The sequence below is a fragment of the Psittacula echo genome, assembly GCF_963264785.1.
Source record: "Psittacula echo genome assembly, chromosome: 1".
In the NCBI taxonomy this organism is placed as follows: Eukaryota; Metazoa; Chordata; class Aves; order Psittaciformes; family Psittacidae; genus Psittacula; species Psittacula echo.
In genome coordinates, this window is record NC_137735.1 from 113397084 (window position 1) to 113416461 (window position 19378).

At 46.3% G+C, this 19378-nt stretch overlaps 1 protein-coding gene across 4 annotated transcripts in view; it reads right to left on the minus strand.

Annotated features, from left to right (window-relative positions):
* The window catches only part of WDR91 (WD repeat domain 91), a 25861-nt gene continuing 6483 nt past the window's right edge, over window positions 1-19378 (minus strand). Inside the window, exons 5-15 of one of the 4 annotated variants that reach the window (XM_080639261.1) lie at window positions 17763-17887; window positions 14478-14655; window positions 14044-14199; window positions 11745-11944; window positions 11144-11294; window positions 9620-9714; window positions 9144-9312; window positions 8110-8218; window positions 6480-6592; window positions 5527-5724; window positions 1-4642 (exon numbers count right to left, since the gene is read on the minus strand). In XM_080639261.1, the coding sequence (XP_080495387.1) occupies window positions 4478-4642; window positions 5527-5724; window positions 6480-6592; window positions 8110-8218; window positions 9144-9312; window positions 9620-9714; window positions 11144-11294; window positions 11745-11944; window positions 14044-14199; window positions 14478-14655; window positions 17763-17887 (1659 nt within the window). In that variant the 3' untranslated portion in view covers window positions 1-4477. Of the gene's footprint in view, window positions 4643-5526; window positions 5725-6479; window positions 6643-8109; window positions 8219-9143; window positions 9313-9619; window positions 9715-11143; window positions 11295-11744; window positions 11945-14043; window positions 14245-14477; window positions 14656-17762; window positions 17888-19378 lie in introns of those variants that run through there. The other 3 variants (XM_080639260.1, XR_013958911.1, XM_080639262.1) reach the window with 3 other exon arrangements.

The window sequence follows — 19378 nt, forward strand, 5'->3', positions numbered from 1 at the left end:
ATTGAGAAGAATGCATTGGCAATATCAATCGTGGCATACCACTTGGCTGCCTTTGACTCCAGTTCATACTGAAGTTCTGGCATGTCTGGTACGGCAGCACTCAATGGTGGTGTGACTTCATTCAGGCCATGATAGTCTACTGTTAGTCTCCACTCTCCGTTAGACTTTTGCACTGGCCATATGGGGCTATTACAGAGTGAGTGGGTCCTGCTGATCACTCCCTGACTCTCCAGTCTACGGATCAGTTTATGGATGGGAATCAGAGAGCCCCGGTTGGTGCGATACTGCCGCCGGTGCACTGTTGTGATCACGATTGACACTTGTTGTTCTTTGACCTTCAGCAACCCCACAACAGAAGGATCCTCTGAGAGACCAGGCAAGGTGGACAGCTGCTCAATTTCCTCAGTCTCCAAAGCAGCAATGCCAAAAGCCCATCGGTACCCTTTTGGGTCTTTGAAGTACCCTCTCCTGAGGTAGTCTATGCCGAGGATGCATGGAGCCTCTGGACCAGTCACAATGGGCTGCTTTTGCCATTTCCTCCCAGTCAGGCTGATTTCAGTCTCCAGTACAGTTAACTCTTAGGATCCTCCTGTCACTCCAGAGATATAGATGGGTTCCACCCCTTGACAGCTTGACGGCATCAGGGTACACTGTGCACCGGTATCTACTAGAGTCTTATACTTCTGTGGGGCTGATGTGCCAGGCCATCTGATCCACACAGTCCAGTAAATCTGATTGTCCTCTACCTCCACCTGGCTGGAGGCAGGGCCCCTCCAATAGTCATCACAATGCCGGACACTTAAGTCCTGTAGAAAGGGATTATTCTTCATCACAGGAGCTGGAGTAAAATCAGCTCTTCCACTGCATTTGGGAACCTGCTCACCAGAGACTGAAGCCGCAGCTTTCATGGGATGATCAGCCTTGACCCTCGTTCTCCTCTACAATTCATGCACCTGTTCCTCCAAAGCTGAAGTAGGTTTTGCATCCCACTTTGTCATGTCTTCTCTGTGATCCCACAGGTAAAACCATAGGGTGGCCCGTGGCATATACCTTCTATATCTTCTCTCTCGAACAATAGGATGCCTTTTGTTAATAGCTGAGACGTGTGTTGGCACACGTGAGGAGCCAGATAGATCAGATAGATCATCTCTCAATTGTTTGAGATCCTGGGACAGTTTTTCCACAGCTGAGATGATGGAAGGGGTGAGACTGTCTTTGAACTCTCAGAGTTTATGAATCATTTCATCCACTGTTAGCGGTACCATGTCATTCCAGGTTACTGTTGCCAATGAATGGGCATATGATGAGGGTGCATTCTGTGTAAGTTTTCGCCACATGGGTCATGTACATTTGACTTCATCTGGATCTATCGGTATATCCCCGTTATTCGGTTTGATGTGATACATCATCTCTATGATGGCCAATTCCCTCAGAGACTGGATGCCTTTGTCTAAAGTAGTCCACTTGGCCAAACGACTCCTAACATCATCCTTGTATGGAAACCTTTCTTTCACAGCTTCCAAGAGCCACCTCCAAAGACTGAAGGACTTTTTCTCTCTTGCAATTGCTTTGTCAATTCCCCCTTCTCTAGCAAGTGATCCCAGCTGCTTGGCTTCCCTACCTTCTAGTTTGTGACCATCGGCCCCATTGTCCCAGCATCGGAGCAACCAGGTGAAGATGTGCTCCCCTGGTTGACGGGTAAAATCTTTCCGCATATTCCATAGCTCGGTTGAGGTCCAAGGCCGAGTAGTCACCTCTTCTTCTTTGTCATGTGATGATGACTCCTGATCAGACGCTGGCCTGGCTTGTGAGTACACTGTTTCTTCATCTTGCTTCACCCTTCTTGCCTCTTTTTTGCTTTTCATCTTGCGTACAGGGGCAACCGATATTGGTACGAATTGGTCCTCTGGTTTAGCTACAGTGATATCACTGTGGTTTGAGTAGCAACTGTACTTGTCGCTGGGGGTGGCGTAGCTGCTGTACTTGTTGCTGGGGTAGCTGCGCTGTCTGTTGCAGCCAAAGTTTGAATAGCTACTGAACTGGTCGCTGGGGCTGGTGTAGCTGCTGTGCTTGGAGCTGGAGTAGCTGTGCTGTTACTTTGCCCTCAGATCCAGGGACAATCTTTTTCCTTTTGAAGGTGCTGGATAGTGTTGAACAAGGCCCTGTAAGCATAGTCCAAGCCCCAGCACGTTGCCATGATTTGTCCCTCTCTGGTATGACCAGGATGACAACACACCTCATTTAAGTGTTTTACTAATTCTTCTGGATTTTGCTGGGGGGTTGGGAGGGTAAAGAGAATGTCTCCTTCACAGGTCGGCCACCCAAGAAGAAGAAAAAAAGATGTGTAATTGCTAAGCACTTCTATTATATACCTCCCAAAGTATAAAGGTGGTGACCACACTGGGAACATAAGCCAGATCAGTTTCATGATCAATGATTCTATTGTATTACAAGTCATTACCATAAAGTACAAGGACACAAGAACCTTAGCCCAAGCCCCACACTTGAGAAACACTAACACAGCAAATACCAGCTGTAAGTAAGGTACGATATGCTAAAACTGTGAGATCAAGAGAAACAACTTTGAGAGCCTATAAATCAGCATTGTGACGAGTGATTATTAATCCAAAACAATGAATGCTTATCACAAATACGATTAGACACACTCCGGTCAGATCTGTCGTTATCTCAACCCCTCCTGCCCCATGTTGGGCGCCAAAAAAAACTGTCCTGGTTTAAACTCTGTGAGCCATACAGTTTCGCTCGCTCACTCCTCCTCTTCTTCCCTCCCCCCCACTCCCGGAGGCATGGGGAGGAGAACTGAAAGAATGTAACTCCCACGGGTTGAGATAAGAACAATCCAGTAACTAAGGTATAACACAAACCACTGCTGCTACCACCAATAATAGTAATGATAAGGGAAATAACAAGGGAAGAGAATACAATACCACCCGCTGAACAATAATACGCAGCCCGACCAAGCAATAGGCCAGCCCTTCCCGGTAACTCCCAGTTACATCCCAGGCATGATGTGCTGTGGTATGGAATACCTCTTTGGCTAGTTTGGGTCAGGTGTCCTGTCCCTGCTTCCTCCCAGCTTCACCTGCTCCCTGATAGAGCATGAGGCTCACAAAGCCCTTGGTCAGGGTAAACATCTGAGCAGTACCTAAAAACATTGGTGTTACCAGCGCTGTTCCCACGCCGAAAGTCAAAACCACAGCGCTGCACCAGCTACTAAGAAGGAGAAAAAATGACTGCTACTGCTGAACCCAGGACAACCAGAGACCCCCACTCAGCAAGAAAGCATAGGCATAATTAAAATGTAAATATTATAATTAGTTCCTGGAAAGGCTATGAATATGTATGAGTATGCTAAATATACAGCTGCTGCTGGCAAGTAATGGGTGTGCTCACCTTTGCAAAATGATTCACATGTGCGCCCAGCGCTGCAATAAAAAATGCCTGCTTTCTAAAACTCCCAGTTGAGTCTTAGGGAGTTTCTCCGACCAACTTTTATGGTAACAGTGGCAAGCAGGTTCAGATGCTGCTGGTCAGTGATGGCCAAGCAGGCCCATAGGAAGGGCAAGGGCAGGCCGGGAAGGCAGCCTGCAAGCCGGTTTCTGGAACAGCGAGGGCCATGGCCAGGCACAGGCACAGCCAAGACAGAGCTGAAGACAGGGACTCCATCTTCAGGTGAAGATGAACCTGAAGACAAGGGACACTGCAGCTCAGGCAGGGCCCGGAGGCCTCCGCCTACAACCCAGTGGGCCTGCTGAGCCCATGGGCTGGAGGACCCAGCTCAGTCTGCTGGTGACTTACATTTGTGCCACCCACAGAGACGTTGTGGAGTCTCCCTGCTTGGAGATGCTCCAGACTGGAGATGGCCCTGCATGACCTGCCCTGCCTGACTCTGCTTTGGGCAGGCCAGGCCAGGGCCAGACAAGATGAGGCCACTTCCAGCCTCCATGAAGCTGTGTTTTTAATGCACAGGCGTCTCCGCTGATCCAGACATTTCATACTGATACATACATTCATGCAGGCCCGGTCTTATTCGGACAGACCTCCTGCCTGCTTTTTTCACGAACCTTTTGCCCGAGTCTGACCTCCTCATAGCTGTAACTGCGTCTGCAACAAACAAAACAACTGCAGACTGTATCCAGCATTGCCAGGCACAAAGATGGCAACAACCGTCGCAGACACCAAGCCTCTTAGCCACGTGCTACTCAAGACTACCCAATGGAGGGATCGCAGCTGCCCTAATGGGTCAGTGGAGACTCCATTTTTCAGTGCTGGCACTGATTTGGTCCCATATTGGCACTCTATTGCACAGTGGTTTGGCAAACGTATTTAATGTTTGTCAAGAGACAAAAGCGACAATGAGAAGAGGGACTGTGTTGCCTTCTCTCTCCCGTGCAGTTTGTTCCTGTGGAGTTAACACTGTTTCTGTCAAGGCTCTTTCCCTTCAGCACTATCCAGGTTAAGACTTTTGAGCCAGTAAGGTTGTTAATTTAATCTTCCCATCCATAGAGGCAGTGAGGCAGGTCCCGCAGTCCATGGCCGTGCTCCAATCCACTGTGACAACGGGAGCTCTGTGTCCTCCCAGGGAAAGGCAGCTCTCCAGAACCTTTTCCTCACCATTTAACTAAAAGAAGGAAAACATAAGATTTGAAGGAGGCAAGCTTCTTCGGCAGGGGCAGTGCACCAACAGGAGAAGCCAAAGCCTGCTACAGACTCCGTATCTTTATCAGCATACATAATGAAGCCAAAAATCAGAGAGAAGTTGAGATGTGTGTAGTATACATGCGGAATTAGATTTCCAGTCTCATGACAGAAGCATGTGTTCTCAGCTTCTGACATCGGCTGAGCTGCAGTAATTGAGCAAGGCAGTCTAAGAGCACAAACTGATGAGGAGCACATAGGCCTAAGCTGTAACTCATGTTAGTGTGGGTGCTCTGAATGCCCCAGATGCCAAGTAAAAATTCTAATTTGCCTTGCAATGGCTTATACTCATGTAATGACTAAAGAATCAGACAAGGGGGCTGCAATCAGTAACCACCTGTTACGGTGGCATAGAAATTTGGGTACTTGGAACCATTCAGCCTTACCCTTAGTTTCAGTGTATACTAAGAGCAGATAATCAGGCTGGGACTAACATAGTAGCAGCAAGTACACAAGGCAGATTAAAGATGAGCATCAGCCAACAATCATGCATTTTGCATTGAACTGGCATGTATCAATACATTAAAAAAACCCCAAAAACTTCATCTTAGGCACCTGGGCACTAAGGAAAACTGCTGCAGCTGAGCTGAAGAACAAGCAGCATCCATACTCTGCCTACCTATAGAAAGCCAAGCACGTACAGGGGGTTCAAACCCTTGCTAAACACCACATCAAACTGAGCAGCAGCTTTCAGAGAGCAGGGATGGGTAGGTGCTGCTCAAGAATCTCTACTTGCTGGTGTCGCAGCCTTGTAACAGGAGCTTGTATGGATGCCTAAGAGTATTCCCCACCACTTCTCAGACTTACTTTAAAAATTACGCCCCCAGTAGAGGAACACGTCAACATATAGTTGCCCTCAGAGTCAAAAGCAAAAAGCCTTCCTCGTGGGAACTGGACTTGCTTGTAGCCACTGTACCCAGACAGAACAAAAGGACCTGTAGCTTCGGTGGGAAGATGGTACTCAGACACCTTCAAGCCACTTCTGTGAATATTCCACTGAATAAACTAGAACGACAAAAATGAGATTACAAAAGCCCATAGTTACATTGACTGGGATGAAAGCAGAGGGGCCATTCCTCTTTCAAGCCAACTGGCTGTTCCTCACAAACAGAATATGGCATTTTGACATGTATATCTAAGTGACTATCTATAAAATGCAAGCCGCAAAGGCTGCAGAGTGCCTACTCTCCAGGCAAACATAGGCTCTACCTTCCACTAGCACTGCTGCCTACGTGTCCTTCCACACTGCATGCAGGATCCTGGTGGGAATTCACTTAACTCTCACCAGCCACACCTTCAGGCAGGTGGATCCCTCCCTGAGCCACATCTCTACTGCTCAAGCCTGTGGAACTGCAGAAATTGAAGCCTTTTATTACAAGCAACTATAAGGGAGCTGCTGACAAGGAAATTTATACAAAGTGGTCAAAGATCTGCTCCTTGGCGAGTCCCCAGACCTGTAATGTGGTGATGTCAGGGGCACAGAAAGGTCATCCTCACATGGATTCCCTAGGAAGGGGATGTTACCAATAGCGGGATTTGCAGACAAGGTCTGAGACAGCTCCAGCTGTTAATACACTTTCCAGCCACTCTCTCTACAGAAACTGCATGGAGCAGGATGGTGCTGCACACCTGAGACTACAGTTAGCAGCCCGTAGATCCCCCAGATTCTGAGGCTATTTTTACTGCTATCCCCACCACATGGAGAAGACTCCAGAAGGTATCTCAGTCAGCTGAGAAGTAGAAGGTCACCCAGAGCCTACCTTGCCATCCTCGCCTATGCTGTAGACTGTGTTCTCATCACAGCTGAACTCAACGGAGTAGACTTCTCCATCGTGTGCCTTCCAGCTCATGGCGCACTCATGCTGCTGCATATCTGAGGGGAGAGCCAGTACTGAACACAATTCATACTCACACAGAGCTGAGCTGAAGAGAGAGAAGTCCTTTATGTTCATGAGGTCTCTGCCCCAGTCCTCTAAACCAGTCTGGCAGAGCCCAAGAGACAATCCTAGCACCCTGTGCTTATCCTCCTGCATGTGGCTTTTACACTGACCACAAAAAAATCATTGCCTGTAATTAGGCACCTCTCCCCCTAACTTTACAGGGCTGCTCACTGTCAACTGCAGGCATTCTGCATCTAAGCCTCACTGACACCTTTATTGTTCTCCCTCCCTTCTCCACCCTCACAGCTGCTGCCAGCTCTGTCCTCCCAGACACGGGGCTGCAGCCTCCAGCTCAGCAACCAGGCCAAAAGCAGATCCCTCATTCACATTCATAGAAGAGGCAGGCCCAAACTGCCTTTACGACAAGGACAGGCTGAAGAGGACAAAACCCGAGAAACAGAAATTGCTCAGGGAAGAAGGACAGATGTGAAACCCTTGCCTTCAACTAGAAGGTCACACATTAATTCCTTTCCTCAAGACTCAGCCTCTGGCAGTGGTACTGCTACAAGGCACACCCAAGATCACATGGCTCCAGGGCAACTCAACTCTGCTCCTCAGCAGGAGGGAAACAACAGATCCAGCAGCACTACCAAGGTCACCAGCCAGTATTGCCTGGAAAAAGGTTTATTACAATTACCTCCTGAGAGCTATTGTGGAGAGCATAGCTTCCACCTTGGTGTTCAAGCATGTCCCACAACTGCCTCCCTGCTGGCAGAAGAAGGGTGCTAGGGGCAGCCAGCTAGGGACACCAAGGGGCCACCTCACTGCCCAATTTCACAGCGTCATTTAGGTTAGAAGTGACCTTTAAAGATCATCAAATCCAGCTGTTACCCCAGGACTGCCAAGTCCAACACTAAAACAAGTCCCTAACCACATCTACACATCCTTTAAATACCTCCAGGGATGGCAACTCCACCAGTTCCCTGGGCAGCCTCTTCCAATGCTTGATGACCATTTTGGTGACGAAATTTTTCTTAATATCCAATCTAAACCCCCCTTGGCTCAGCTTGTTCTCTTCCCCTCATCCTATTTCTTGTTCCTTGGGAGCACAGAACGACCCCCACCTCACTACAGCCTCCTTTCAGGTAGCTGTAGAGAGTGATACGGTCCCCCCTGAGCCTTCTCTCCTCCAGACAAAACAACCCCAGTTCCTTCAGCCATTCCTCGTCAGACTTGTGCTCCAGACCCTTCACCAGCTTCATTGCCCTTCTCTGGAACTGCTCCAGCACCTCAACATCTCTTTTGCAGTGAGGGGCCCAGAACTGAACACTGTTCAAGGTGTGACCTCACCAGTGCCAAGTACTGGGGGATGATTACTGCCCTGGCCCTGCTGGCCACACCAGTGCTGATAAAGGCCAGGATGCCACTGGCCTTCTTGGCCTCCTGGGCACAAGCTGGCTCACGTTCAGCTGCCTGTCAACCAACACCCCCAGGTCCTTTTCCACCATACCAAAAAGACGAACAATCCCATCTGCAGCACCGGTGACCAGCAGGTTGCCATTGTGGTTGAAAGCTGTGCAGTTAATAGCAACGGGCTCAGGCTCCAGAGAGAACTGCAGCTGGAAGGGAAAGTCTGCATTAATGCTGAGAAATGGAGCTCTGGGGTGCTGAGGAGCTGATCTCCAGGGGAGGAAGGAAAGACTATATCTAGAAGCAAGAACTTCTCCAGTTTGGAACCCTTTACCTCTCATGACTATAGACTTTAAGGCTGGCAGCTGCATTTTACTGTGACACTAACCCAACAATTCACATAAGCCAAGCCACAGCTTTCTTGGCCATGGCCTCAAGGCTGCAAACCCAGCTTCTGGCAGGCATTAGCCCGAGTATGTTGCTTTCTCCTACACATCAGGGACAGCATTTCTTAAGAGCAAAGGTGAGGAATGGAATGAGGACTCCCTGCTGGATTCTGACCCATTTAAATTGAAACAATGGAGAAGATAACAAAAGACAAAACCTCTGAAGGAAGCACTTCACTCAAAAGCAGGGAGGGAAGGAGAAATAGCAAAGAAAACCCTTCAATATAGCTCAACTGGAGAAAACCTGAGCAAAGAATCATTCACTCCACTTGGGACATTTTCAGTCATAAACTATGCAGGCAGCATAGTCCACAAAAAAAAAAACCCACAAAGCAACAAAAAAATTAAAAACAAACAAACAAAACCCCACAAAACAAACAAACAAACACCAAAACAAACAACCAAAAAGCACAAACACAAAAAACAAACAACAAAAACAACAACAAACATAAACCCCCCACAAAATCCCCCCAAAACAACACACCAAGAAAACAAAAACCTCTACCTAAACCCGAAAGCTGCTTACACTATTCATTTTTCTCCTGCATGTGACAGAGGGGAAAGCAGGAAGGGGGCTAAAAGAAGAGTATTGAAAAGAAAGTCAGCATAAGTTAGAAAGAGAGCTCCTACACACTGAAACAGAAGACACTCATTCTAAGCAAGCAGTCTGAGAAAGGAAAACAAGTACCTGCTGCTTCATCATTTTAGTGTCCCACAGTAGCAGCTTCCCAGGAACTTGGTTCATGCTTTTGCCCCCAGAGCTGACTGCTGAGAAGTCCATGTGGGAGATGGGGCTCTGGGCTGCTGCAGAACACACAAACGAGGCACCACTTGGGCTGCAGGCAAGCGAGAGGATCCTGAAACACAGCAAACAGTCTGAATTGCCTTTCCAGCAGCTGCCTCAAGCACAACACTCAACTACAAGCTCTCCCAGACAGGGTGCACTGTACAGGAGGGCAGAATTCAAATGCTTGGATTGATTTTGCGCATTTGCCATTTAACTAAGCAGTTTTACGTTGCTCAGACAGGGACTGCCCTCTGGACGAAGGTTACGGTCCTGCAGTTGCAGGAAAGCAGTGGGAACATTCAGACTTCATCTACCTTTTCACAGCCAAAACCAGCAATATTTATATTTATATACAAAAAACAGTACTGCAGAGTTACCTGGGCATATCTTCATCAATGCTGATTTCACAGAGATTCTTCTTTGCTTCTGTGTCATAAAGACGAACCGTCCCAACCCCACTGCCAAGCAATAGCTTGAAACCAGCAAGGAGGGGATGAAAGGAATGTAAGTGAAGAGTACAATGACATTGTCCAACAATCAACATCACAAATTTTTTTTCTGTTTGTGCATTCAGATTAAACATCATTCCATTAGGGTACATCCTGTCTTCCTCTGCATATCATGCGGAGTAAGACTACCCCAAAGCCACAGAAGTCAAAGTAAAAGCACTGCTTTCCAGCAAGAAAAAGATCCAACAGGCAAAAGGGTGGACTAAAAGCTACTTTCTAGACTATGGTTCAACATTATAGGATGCCAGACTTACACGGGGTCTCAATATCTAGGGGAGCAAGGAAAGAGTAACACAGAATTAACAACTTAAGTTTAAGAGGAAACTAGCAGAAGCCACCTTCTTTCATACAGCAGAGAATTAAGGCATCCAGAAGGGCTCACACATGCTTTACGAGTGGTGCTACAATTTAAATCAAAAGTCAAGCCATGGAAGGATGCATTATCATAGAAAACTAAACAAGCCAGATCCTTCTTAATTGAGAGCCTGATTTCCTGCAAAATCCCCATAAATTTCAGAAAAAAGAATCTATCAGCAAGAAGGAAATAAACTCCACAAAGCAGAAGAAACATCAAAACAACTGCATGGACAACCTCCTCTCTAAGAGCAAAAGAAAAGAAAGACAAGCTACAGCACCAGCTCTTCACAGGTGGCATTATGGGGTTTGTAGCAACACAGTGCCAGAATGTGTACAATATTCCCCTGGCTGCAGGCCTGCCTTGGCAAACAGCCCTGTCTCTTCAGCAAGGGAGCTCATGAAACACTAGCAACAGCTCCAGGACTCAGAAGAATACATATAATTTAAGGCTCCTCTCTACTAAGAGAACTAGAAAAAATAAAGTGCTATAGGAAACATTTAAACCGTCATGATATTTAAACAAGCCCTGAGCTTCTTATGCACACAGCAACCCCCAATTCATAAGGCATCAGTATAAAACTGGCCACAAAGCCCTTTTCACACCTGCTCAAGTAGAATGACAACACCACACCCATGCTCCCCCCTACTCTGCTTTTGGCCCAGGGTGTGAATAAAGCCCCACAGATCCCTGCTGCAGGGTTCTCATGGGCTCTTGCACCAGGCTGTCTCTGCCTGCCAAGTGGCTGCCTCATCTGCCTGAAGAGAGGCACTTCTCTTAAAGGAGCTGCTTCTATTCTGCTACTGTACTCACACTTCATCTTCAGAACTTCCGGCTCAGAGGCAACCAATGAACTCCTTGCTCAATACACAGAGTACACTCCTCACTCTAGTTTTCAGTTCCCCATGTCCCACTAAGTGGAAACTAGCTGTTGCCCTGAGCTTATCCCCAATGCAACTATGTAGAAGTTAGTGGGCAGCAACACAGCCCCAAATCATCTGACATGTTTCTCAAGCCTCTACAGGCAAACTACTCACCAGCCGATCACGCTTGGTTGCCCATTCCAGAGACAGCAATGGAGATTTGGAAATAGACGAAGCCTTAGTTTGCATTATGGGGTTAAAAGACCACACTTTGATGACCCCATCCACATCCAAGCTGGCCACCCGCCGTCCAGAACAATCAACCCTATGTGCAGAAGGAAACTGATTGGATTTTTTTCTCTCCCTGAAGTTATTAGATGTGAATATATGCCCCAGTAGTATAAAATACCCCAAAGTATAGGCCTTCCTTTCCTGGCCACAAACCAATTCCTTCTGCAGGAATCAGAACTTCCTTGCACCACCTCCTGCCCCTTCCACAACAAAGTGCACCAAGCTCCACGTATAAAGTATAATGCCCTTAAGCAGTAGCACCTGGCTTTCCCAGGGAGCTTCTTCCTGGCTGGCATCTCCCAGTCACAAAAATCTCTGTCCATTCTCACTGCACAACCTACAGGCTATTATCATTCATGCCAACTTTACTGCCCTACAATCAAGAGTACATGCACAATGTGCTGGACAGAACAGAGGCTGGGAAAAAAGGCCAGACAGCCTCTACAGAGCCTTCTACGAGAGGCTTCTTCTCCCAGTCCATTACCTGCAGTACATGATGGATGAATGGTGCTCCCCATACTCCTCCTGGCTCAGAACAATGAAAGGCTGCTCCTGCTGAACACCCACAGCCTCTGCATTGCTGGCAGGCATCTTGGCTGAAGTCTCTGTTTGCTCTGCCTGCAGCTCTGAGCATGGCTTCATCTCAGCTGCGCTAATATCTGTTTTCTTCTCAGCACTTTGGCCCTGAAGGAAGAAATCCTGTGTGAAATACAAGGAAGCAGCAGCACCTCCAGATCAAGCTCTTCAACCACCCCAGCCTGCTGGCAGAAAAAAAGCCAAAAAGCTACACTGGAAAAGAAGCACTCTCAGCTCCACACACGTTCTGTCAGGGACCTTTCTGAGCACAATGATGGTGTGTTGCACAATTTCATCATTTAATATGGCTTTCCTGGTTGTAGAGTCCCTTATATCCCCCTCCATGCCCCCAGCCATACGCTTTAAAATGAACCATAACATCTCTTTGGCATATATCAGCTGGTACCAGAGGCCCATTTTGATGCCATCAGGGGACAGATTTACAAGGAAATCAACATATTTCTAGGAATTCTTGCATTCAGCAGTACAAGTTAGGTTTGTATAATCTGCAGTTCAGTAATCTGCACAAAATCTTTTGATGGATGGTAAGCCCCAGTGGATGGATTATCCTCATCTGCCACAGACTGAATTTGTGCACACTGAGGCAACAACTGCAGCCAACTGACTGATGACAATGGTAGACCCAAGGCCAAAAGCTTAAACCCCGATTTGGCAGGGCAGACAGCATAGAAGGAATTTTAGAAATTGAAGATACATGAATGAGACGAGATGTGTACTGCAGTACAGTGTTTGAAAGCAGCTTAAGCTTCCCTTACTACCAGAAGCTGAACAAGAAACAGGTACAGCACATAAGCCAGTAAAACATCTGTAAGCATTCCTCTGCTAAACCATCTTCTGAAGATGAAACACCCCAAAACAGTGTTAGTATTGACGGTTTTGAATCCCTGTTCCCTAATACATCCTTGCCTTGTTTACAGTAGCTTCACATCTTGAGCAACATGATTCAGGGTCACACACTGAATAATCAAATCATGCAAAGTCACAAAGCTGGAAAAGACTGGGAAATAAATCCAAGAATACCCCCCTCTGTGTTAGTTAATGTGAGAAGATAACCAATGAATGAAGCTCATGTGAAAGAAACAGTGCTGCCTCTCAGTTTCCTTTCTGCTCACATGTGTTGAGCACAACAGAAAGCTGAACAGGATCAGCTTCCCCAGGAGCACCAGAAGCAGCTTTTACAAAGCCACGAAAACACTGTCTTAACCTGGAACATCACAAAGATAGGAAAGTCAATGAATACTTATTGGGAAACCAGGCTTTGCAATTTTCCAATCACTGTTTAATTAAAATGCTTCAGATGAGACATTAATTGAAAGGTTCTCTCGTAACTTTGAACGCTTAGTGCTGAAGTAATAGCTCTTCTCTAAAGCAGTACTCCCCGACCACCACAGAACCGCCACACATATGGCCAGTAGGCAACAGTCCTTCATCACTGGCTCTCCCCCAAGGCACAGTGTCTCACATAGCCAAAGTAAACATGACTAAGATGTTGCCATCATTCCTCCTGTGTTCTGTATCCTCTGACCACATGGCTTCTGAAAGCCAGAAAATACGCATGAGAATGGTAGTAGTCTGTTGACCTTCAGTGGTTAAAATCCAAGACACAGTTTTATTATTTCATGATTAAATTCCAAGACACAGTTTATTATTTTATTTGATTAGAAAGGAGGGCACACCCCCAGGCAAAACTGCAACATACAGTGCAAAAACCTCAGAAAAGCAAACTTTGCTGCTGACGGTATTTTTACTCCTACCCAGGAGAACTTCCTATCAATTTTTATTTGTCCTATGCAGAGCCTGCACAAATCAGGAGAGAACTCACCTGGGCAGGATGGGGGAGCCAAGTCCACTGCTTGGTTAATGGAATGTGGATTATAACAAGATATTTGAACATAACCATTCAGGTGGATGAAATATACCCTCCCCAGGACCAGCCTGTTGAAAGTATCATGGGAAAAGACAACTCTTCTTCCATCTGAAATGTCAATACTGATTCCCTTCCAGGGACACAGAAGTAAACCGAATGCAGAAGGAGTTGATTAACTACAGATTAACCTTCGATACAGTTAGATCTGAGTAGCAGTTCAGAAACTAAATGGAACACTTGCACTTGTTTTACCAAGTACCACAACAAATTATAGAAATACCAGCCCTCTGCCTCCCAACCTTACAGTGTTGCCCAGTACCTGGAAGGTTCCTTTTGACAGAAGCTCCTTCCTTTCCTTCCCATGTTCTTGCAAACGCTTCTGCCGCTGCTGCAGGGAACTTGATTCACCTGCTAAGCCACTGAAATGACTCTTCCCGTCCTTAGAGCTCACTGCTCCTTCTTTTCCTTTGGCGCTCTGGAAGGCAGAGGAACCATTTGGCCAAGTTACTCTTTTGCTACGCTGCAAAGCAAAGAGCAAAAGGGGAGGCAAAGAAACCAAGCACCTGCAAGGGCTCCAGAAGCCTCCCAGACAACAGCAGCTGTGTTTGTGCTGCATTAAAACCCACCACACGCTTCCAAGGAACGAAAGGGTATTTCTTTTTTCAGGTACCCACAAAAGCTTGGAACAGTGCTGTGCTGCAATTTACCTCCATGGACACTGAGCACCTTTCAACAAACCCAGTTGAGAATTACCTGATGATTTGTTGATTCTTTCTTTCCTAGCAGCATACTGCTGGTCTGTATTGGAGAAGCGCCACCTGGATGGGCTGGTCTGGAAGGGCTCTTTTTACTTTGGGAAAGAAAAGAGGACAGAAAGCCTCCCCGGGACTGGAGAGAATGTGCAGTACCCTTCTGACTGCAGGTCATATCACTAATAAAAAATAAATAAATAAATAAATAAAACACAAGCCCAACAAAAACACCAAACAGAATATGAAAGTGTAGCCAGACAACCTCAAAGACCAACCAACAAGTGCCAGCTGTTTGACCCACTGGACGACAGATGTTCCTTTCCAAGCTGATGGACCATTATGCATTAAAATACTGTTTTAAAACATCCTCTTGGTGTCTGGAGCAGAACATTAGAATTACTGTAATCAAAGCTCACTTCTCAGAGATGCCATTGAGACAGGAGGCTCAAAGGGGCACCTCAAATTCCTTCCACTCCATCTGGTTAGTTTAAAAAGAACTCAAAGGAAAGGCAGGGGAATCCAGATTTCCAAAGAACCTATTCAGCTGGGATTCCCAATTCAAGGCATAACACAGCCCTACTTTGAGGGGCATTCAGTATTCATTGTTTCACTGAATGCCCTCAGATATGAATACCATCAGTCAAAATGGCTTTACCAAGGGGAAGTCATGCTTGACCAACCTCATAGCCTTTTATGAGGAAATAACACGGTGGATGGATGATGGCAGAGCGGTGGACGTGGTCTACCTTGACTTCAGCAAAGCATTTGACACAGTCTCCCACAGCATCCTCACAGCTCAATTGAGGAAGTGTGGTCTGAATGATCAGGTGGTGAGGTGGACTGCAAACTGGCTGAAGGACAGAAGCCAGAGAGTTGTAGTCTATGGGACGGAGTCTAGTTGGAGGCCTGTATCTAGTGGAGTGCCTCAAGGGTCAGTACTGGGACCAGTATTATTTAATATATTCATCAACGATTTAGATGAGGGAATTGAGTGTACTGTCAGCAAGTTTGCTGATGACACTAAGCTGGGAGGAGTGGCTGACATGCCAGAAGGCTGTGCTGCCATCCAGCGAGACCTGGACAGGCTGGAGAGTTGGGCAGGGAATAACTTGATGAAATATAACAAGGGAAAGTGTAGAGTCCTGCATCTGGGCAGGAACAACCCCAGGTTCCAGTATAGGTTGGAGAACGACCTGTTAGAGAGTAGTGTAGGGGAGAGGGACCTGGGGGTCCTAGTGGACGGCAGGATGACCATGAGCCAACACTGTGCCCTTGTGGCCAAGAAGGCCAATGGCATCCTGGGGTGTATTAGAAGGGGGTTGGTCAGTAGGTCGAGAGAGGTCCTCCTTCCCCTCTACTCTGCCCTGGTGAGACCGCATCTGGAATGTTGTGTCCAGTTCTGGGCCCCTCAGTTCAAGAAGGATAGGGACCTGCTGGAGAGAGTCCAGCGCAGGGCAACTAAGATGATTAAGGGAGTGGAGCATCTCCCTTATGAGGAAAGGCTGAGGGAGCTGGGCCTCTATAGTTTGGAGAAGAGGACACTGAGGGGTGACCTTATTAGTGTATATAAATATATAAAGGGGGAGTGTCACGAGGATAGAGCCAGGCTCTTCTCAGTGGCAAACAATGATAGGACAAGGGGTAATGGGTACAAACTGGAACACAAGAGGTTCCACTTAAACTTGAGAAGAAACTTCTTCTCAGTGAGGGTGACAGAACATTGGAACAGGCTGCCCGGGGGGTTGTGGAGTCTCCTTCTCTGGAGACATTTAAAACCCGCCTGGACACATTCCTGTGTAACCTCATCTAGGTGTTCCTGCTCCGGCAGGGGGATTGGGCTAGATGATCTTTTGAGGTCCCCTCCAATCTCTAGCATACTGTGTGATACTGTGATATTTAGCAAGTCATGTTCACAATTACAAAGCACTGGCCCTCAATATCTCAAAAACTGGAGCCAAAGACAACAAGAAATTTTAGGCCCATTTCTGTGATTACACACACCTCCCTGCTCAGCCCACAACACTAAGAGCATCAGCTGCTTCCCAGAACATAATTGTCTGACCTCACTCTGCTACAGCTCCCTCGGAGCAGAGCAGCGTGCAGGAGAAGTGGAACACCATCATCTTCATTGTGTCTATTCTCCCTCCTAGGAAGGAACACTTCTAGCAAAGCTGGGTTTTGGGTTGAGCAGAGACATGGAAAAAGCAACCAGAACTAGCCCCCAGACTAACAGACAAGTTGCACACAAAAAAATTGCCACTTCTTAAACAAGTTTTTCCAACACAAATGGGCAAAAAGGAATATGGGGATAAATTATCCCATCCTCCATGCCACTCTCCCCCATGTGTGCAGATGAACATCAGAGCTTTCCACTTAAGAGGTTCAACAAAACAAGAAAAATCTCAAACTCTGTAGCCTGTCCCATGCAAAAAGTGCAGAGCAGTCATCTAAATCATTCACCAGACACTTAGGGCTATTTCATCAGACAATTTTTACACTGAAATTAAAACTTTGTGTGTGGTCTCTGCTAAAACATTTATTTGTCCTTGTCAGCAGATTAATTTGATCAATCCACATCCCACCTGAATAGAAGTGAAAGAAGAACATGAGAAAGTGAAAGCCCTGGCAGTTACTAATACCTTGTGCTGAGCTACATTTGCTCTCCTTTTAAAGCAAGAAAAAAAAAAAAAAAACCAACTCTAACACAATGAATTCAAACTCATAGACCTGCTTTGCATGACTGCATAATGGGGCAAAAAGAAACAATTAAACAAGCTGTATCGCTGTGTATGTTGCCTGATTTCCACAGATAGGAACACAGAAGACGCAGCCATAGAACACACTTTAACTGCAGCAAGTCTATGAAGAATTCTGAGCCGCACAGAAGAGAAGCTCCTTTTTCCAGCGGCTACAGAACAACACAGAACACTCACCTACTGCTCTGCAGGCACTACCATAAGTAAGAGTCAATTCACTTTATTTGAGCAATATAGTTGGGTACTGCACTGCTATCAGTACCCTGACTGCCCAGACCACCTTGCTGTTGAGAGCGGAGCAGAATCACTTCCATGTGTGCTTGGGCTCTTACTGATTGGCAAAAATCTCTCTCCCAAATGCTGGGAGAGATGCCCATCATGAATTCTCCCATTAAACCACTTAGGTCACCAGAAATTCTACTTTGATGCCTTTCTGCATTGATTTGCAGGGCAGGAAACAAGGAAATGACCCTTCAGGGTCCTCCCTAACCCATTTAAAGCAGCAGAGCCCATCCCTTGCAGGCACTCACAGCTCAGAGTCCCCTAGTCGATCCATGTTGGCCACATATGCAGGCAACTTGTGATGCATGACTGGTTGTTCCACCTCCACTTCCTCTTTCTTCATGCGAGAGGATTCAGCCTGCAAAGCAAACAGCTACAACAAAAAAGAGCCAAGTAAACAGAGGGTCACTGAGATTCACCTCCTTCCCACTTGCCCAGGCTGTTTACTCCTTTTATTTCAACAACCCGAGAAGGGTGTGGACAGAAGAAAGTTGTTCTGACTAGCTGAGCACCACATTAGTCCAAGTAGTCAAAACAGTCAGTACTTTACACACATGAAACTGGGGCCCACCTAAAACCCTTCATTCTTCTCCTCCAACTGCTGCTGTAGGGACATTAATGGTGCTGGGAAGCAAGAGCCAGCTACAGCAGAGCTGATCAGCCACTCCATGCAAGCATTTCATGGCCAGGGCAATGCATGTGACTGGCAGTAGTGATGTATGGGCACTGAGCCTAGAAGGTAATCTTCCCACAGCCAAGGGTTGGGTGAGATTGCAGAGTGTACTGAAGCCAATGCCATCAGGTCACCCTGAAATCCAGCTTTGCATACTGCCCAACTCCCTCCCAAGCTTGACAATGAGATTTATCTCCACATTATGGGGAAAGAGCTTTTTTTCTTTTTCCTCCCTTAGCAGAAAGGAACCTCAGGACAGATCTTTCTATGCCTGTGACTCTTGTTCACATTAAGAGTTCCTTAGGCTTTTCTATTTCCGTGAATTCATTTTTCAGATGTTATTCTTCATTTTCCTTTCATCATAGTATTTAAGGAAAGAAATTACAAGGAAAAGGAGCTTCAGAAATTCAGCTTGTTATTCCTGTATTTGTGTTGTTTCAACAGTGAAATCAGAATCACTACTTAATTTCAACTAGCATCAAATCATAGAATCATTCAGTATTTATTCACACCATTTTTTTATTTAAACCCCTACTTTGAGCACTGTGTGCACTTCCGATGTCCTCAACCTAAGAAGGACATGGAGCTGTTGAAGCAAGTCCAGAGGAAGGTCATGAGGGTGGCTGGAGAAACTCCCATATGAAGACAGGCTGAGAAAGTTGAGGCTGTTCAGCCTGGAGAAGACAAGGCTGCGTGGAGACCTCAAGCAGCCTTCCAGTATCTGAAGGGCTCTTTCCAACCCTAACCATTCTGATTCTATAGGTAGCCTCTTCCTTTTCTGACCTGAGCAGCTGTCCAAAAAGAAGTCTAGTTTTACCTTTACTATTTGTCAGAGAACACTTATCCAGTCTGTAAATTGTATCAGTCAGCATACAAAACAACACAAACAAAAAACAAAACAAAACAACACAAAAAACAGCTTTACTTTGACTAAAAGTACAGAAACAAAAATCTAGGAAATAAAAGAGCTCAATTTCAAAACGTACCTTATCCTGCTGTCCCTATTTACTGACCATCTTTGCAGAACCCTCCTTGGAAATTTGCCTGAACCACTAAATCCATACAGTTTACAGCAACAAACCTCATTTTTCTTTCACAAAAAGTGCCTCCATTTAGAAATCAACTATTTTTTTTTTACATCAACATTTTTAGGACAAATGAACAGTCCTGATCAATGACCAAAACAGTTGA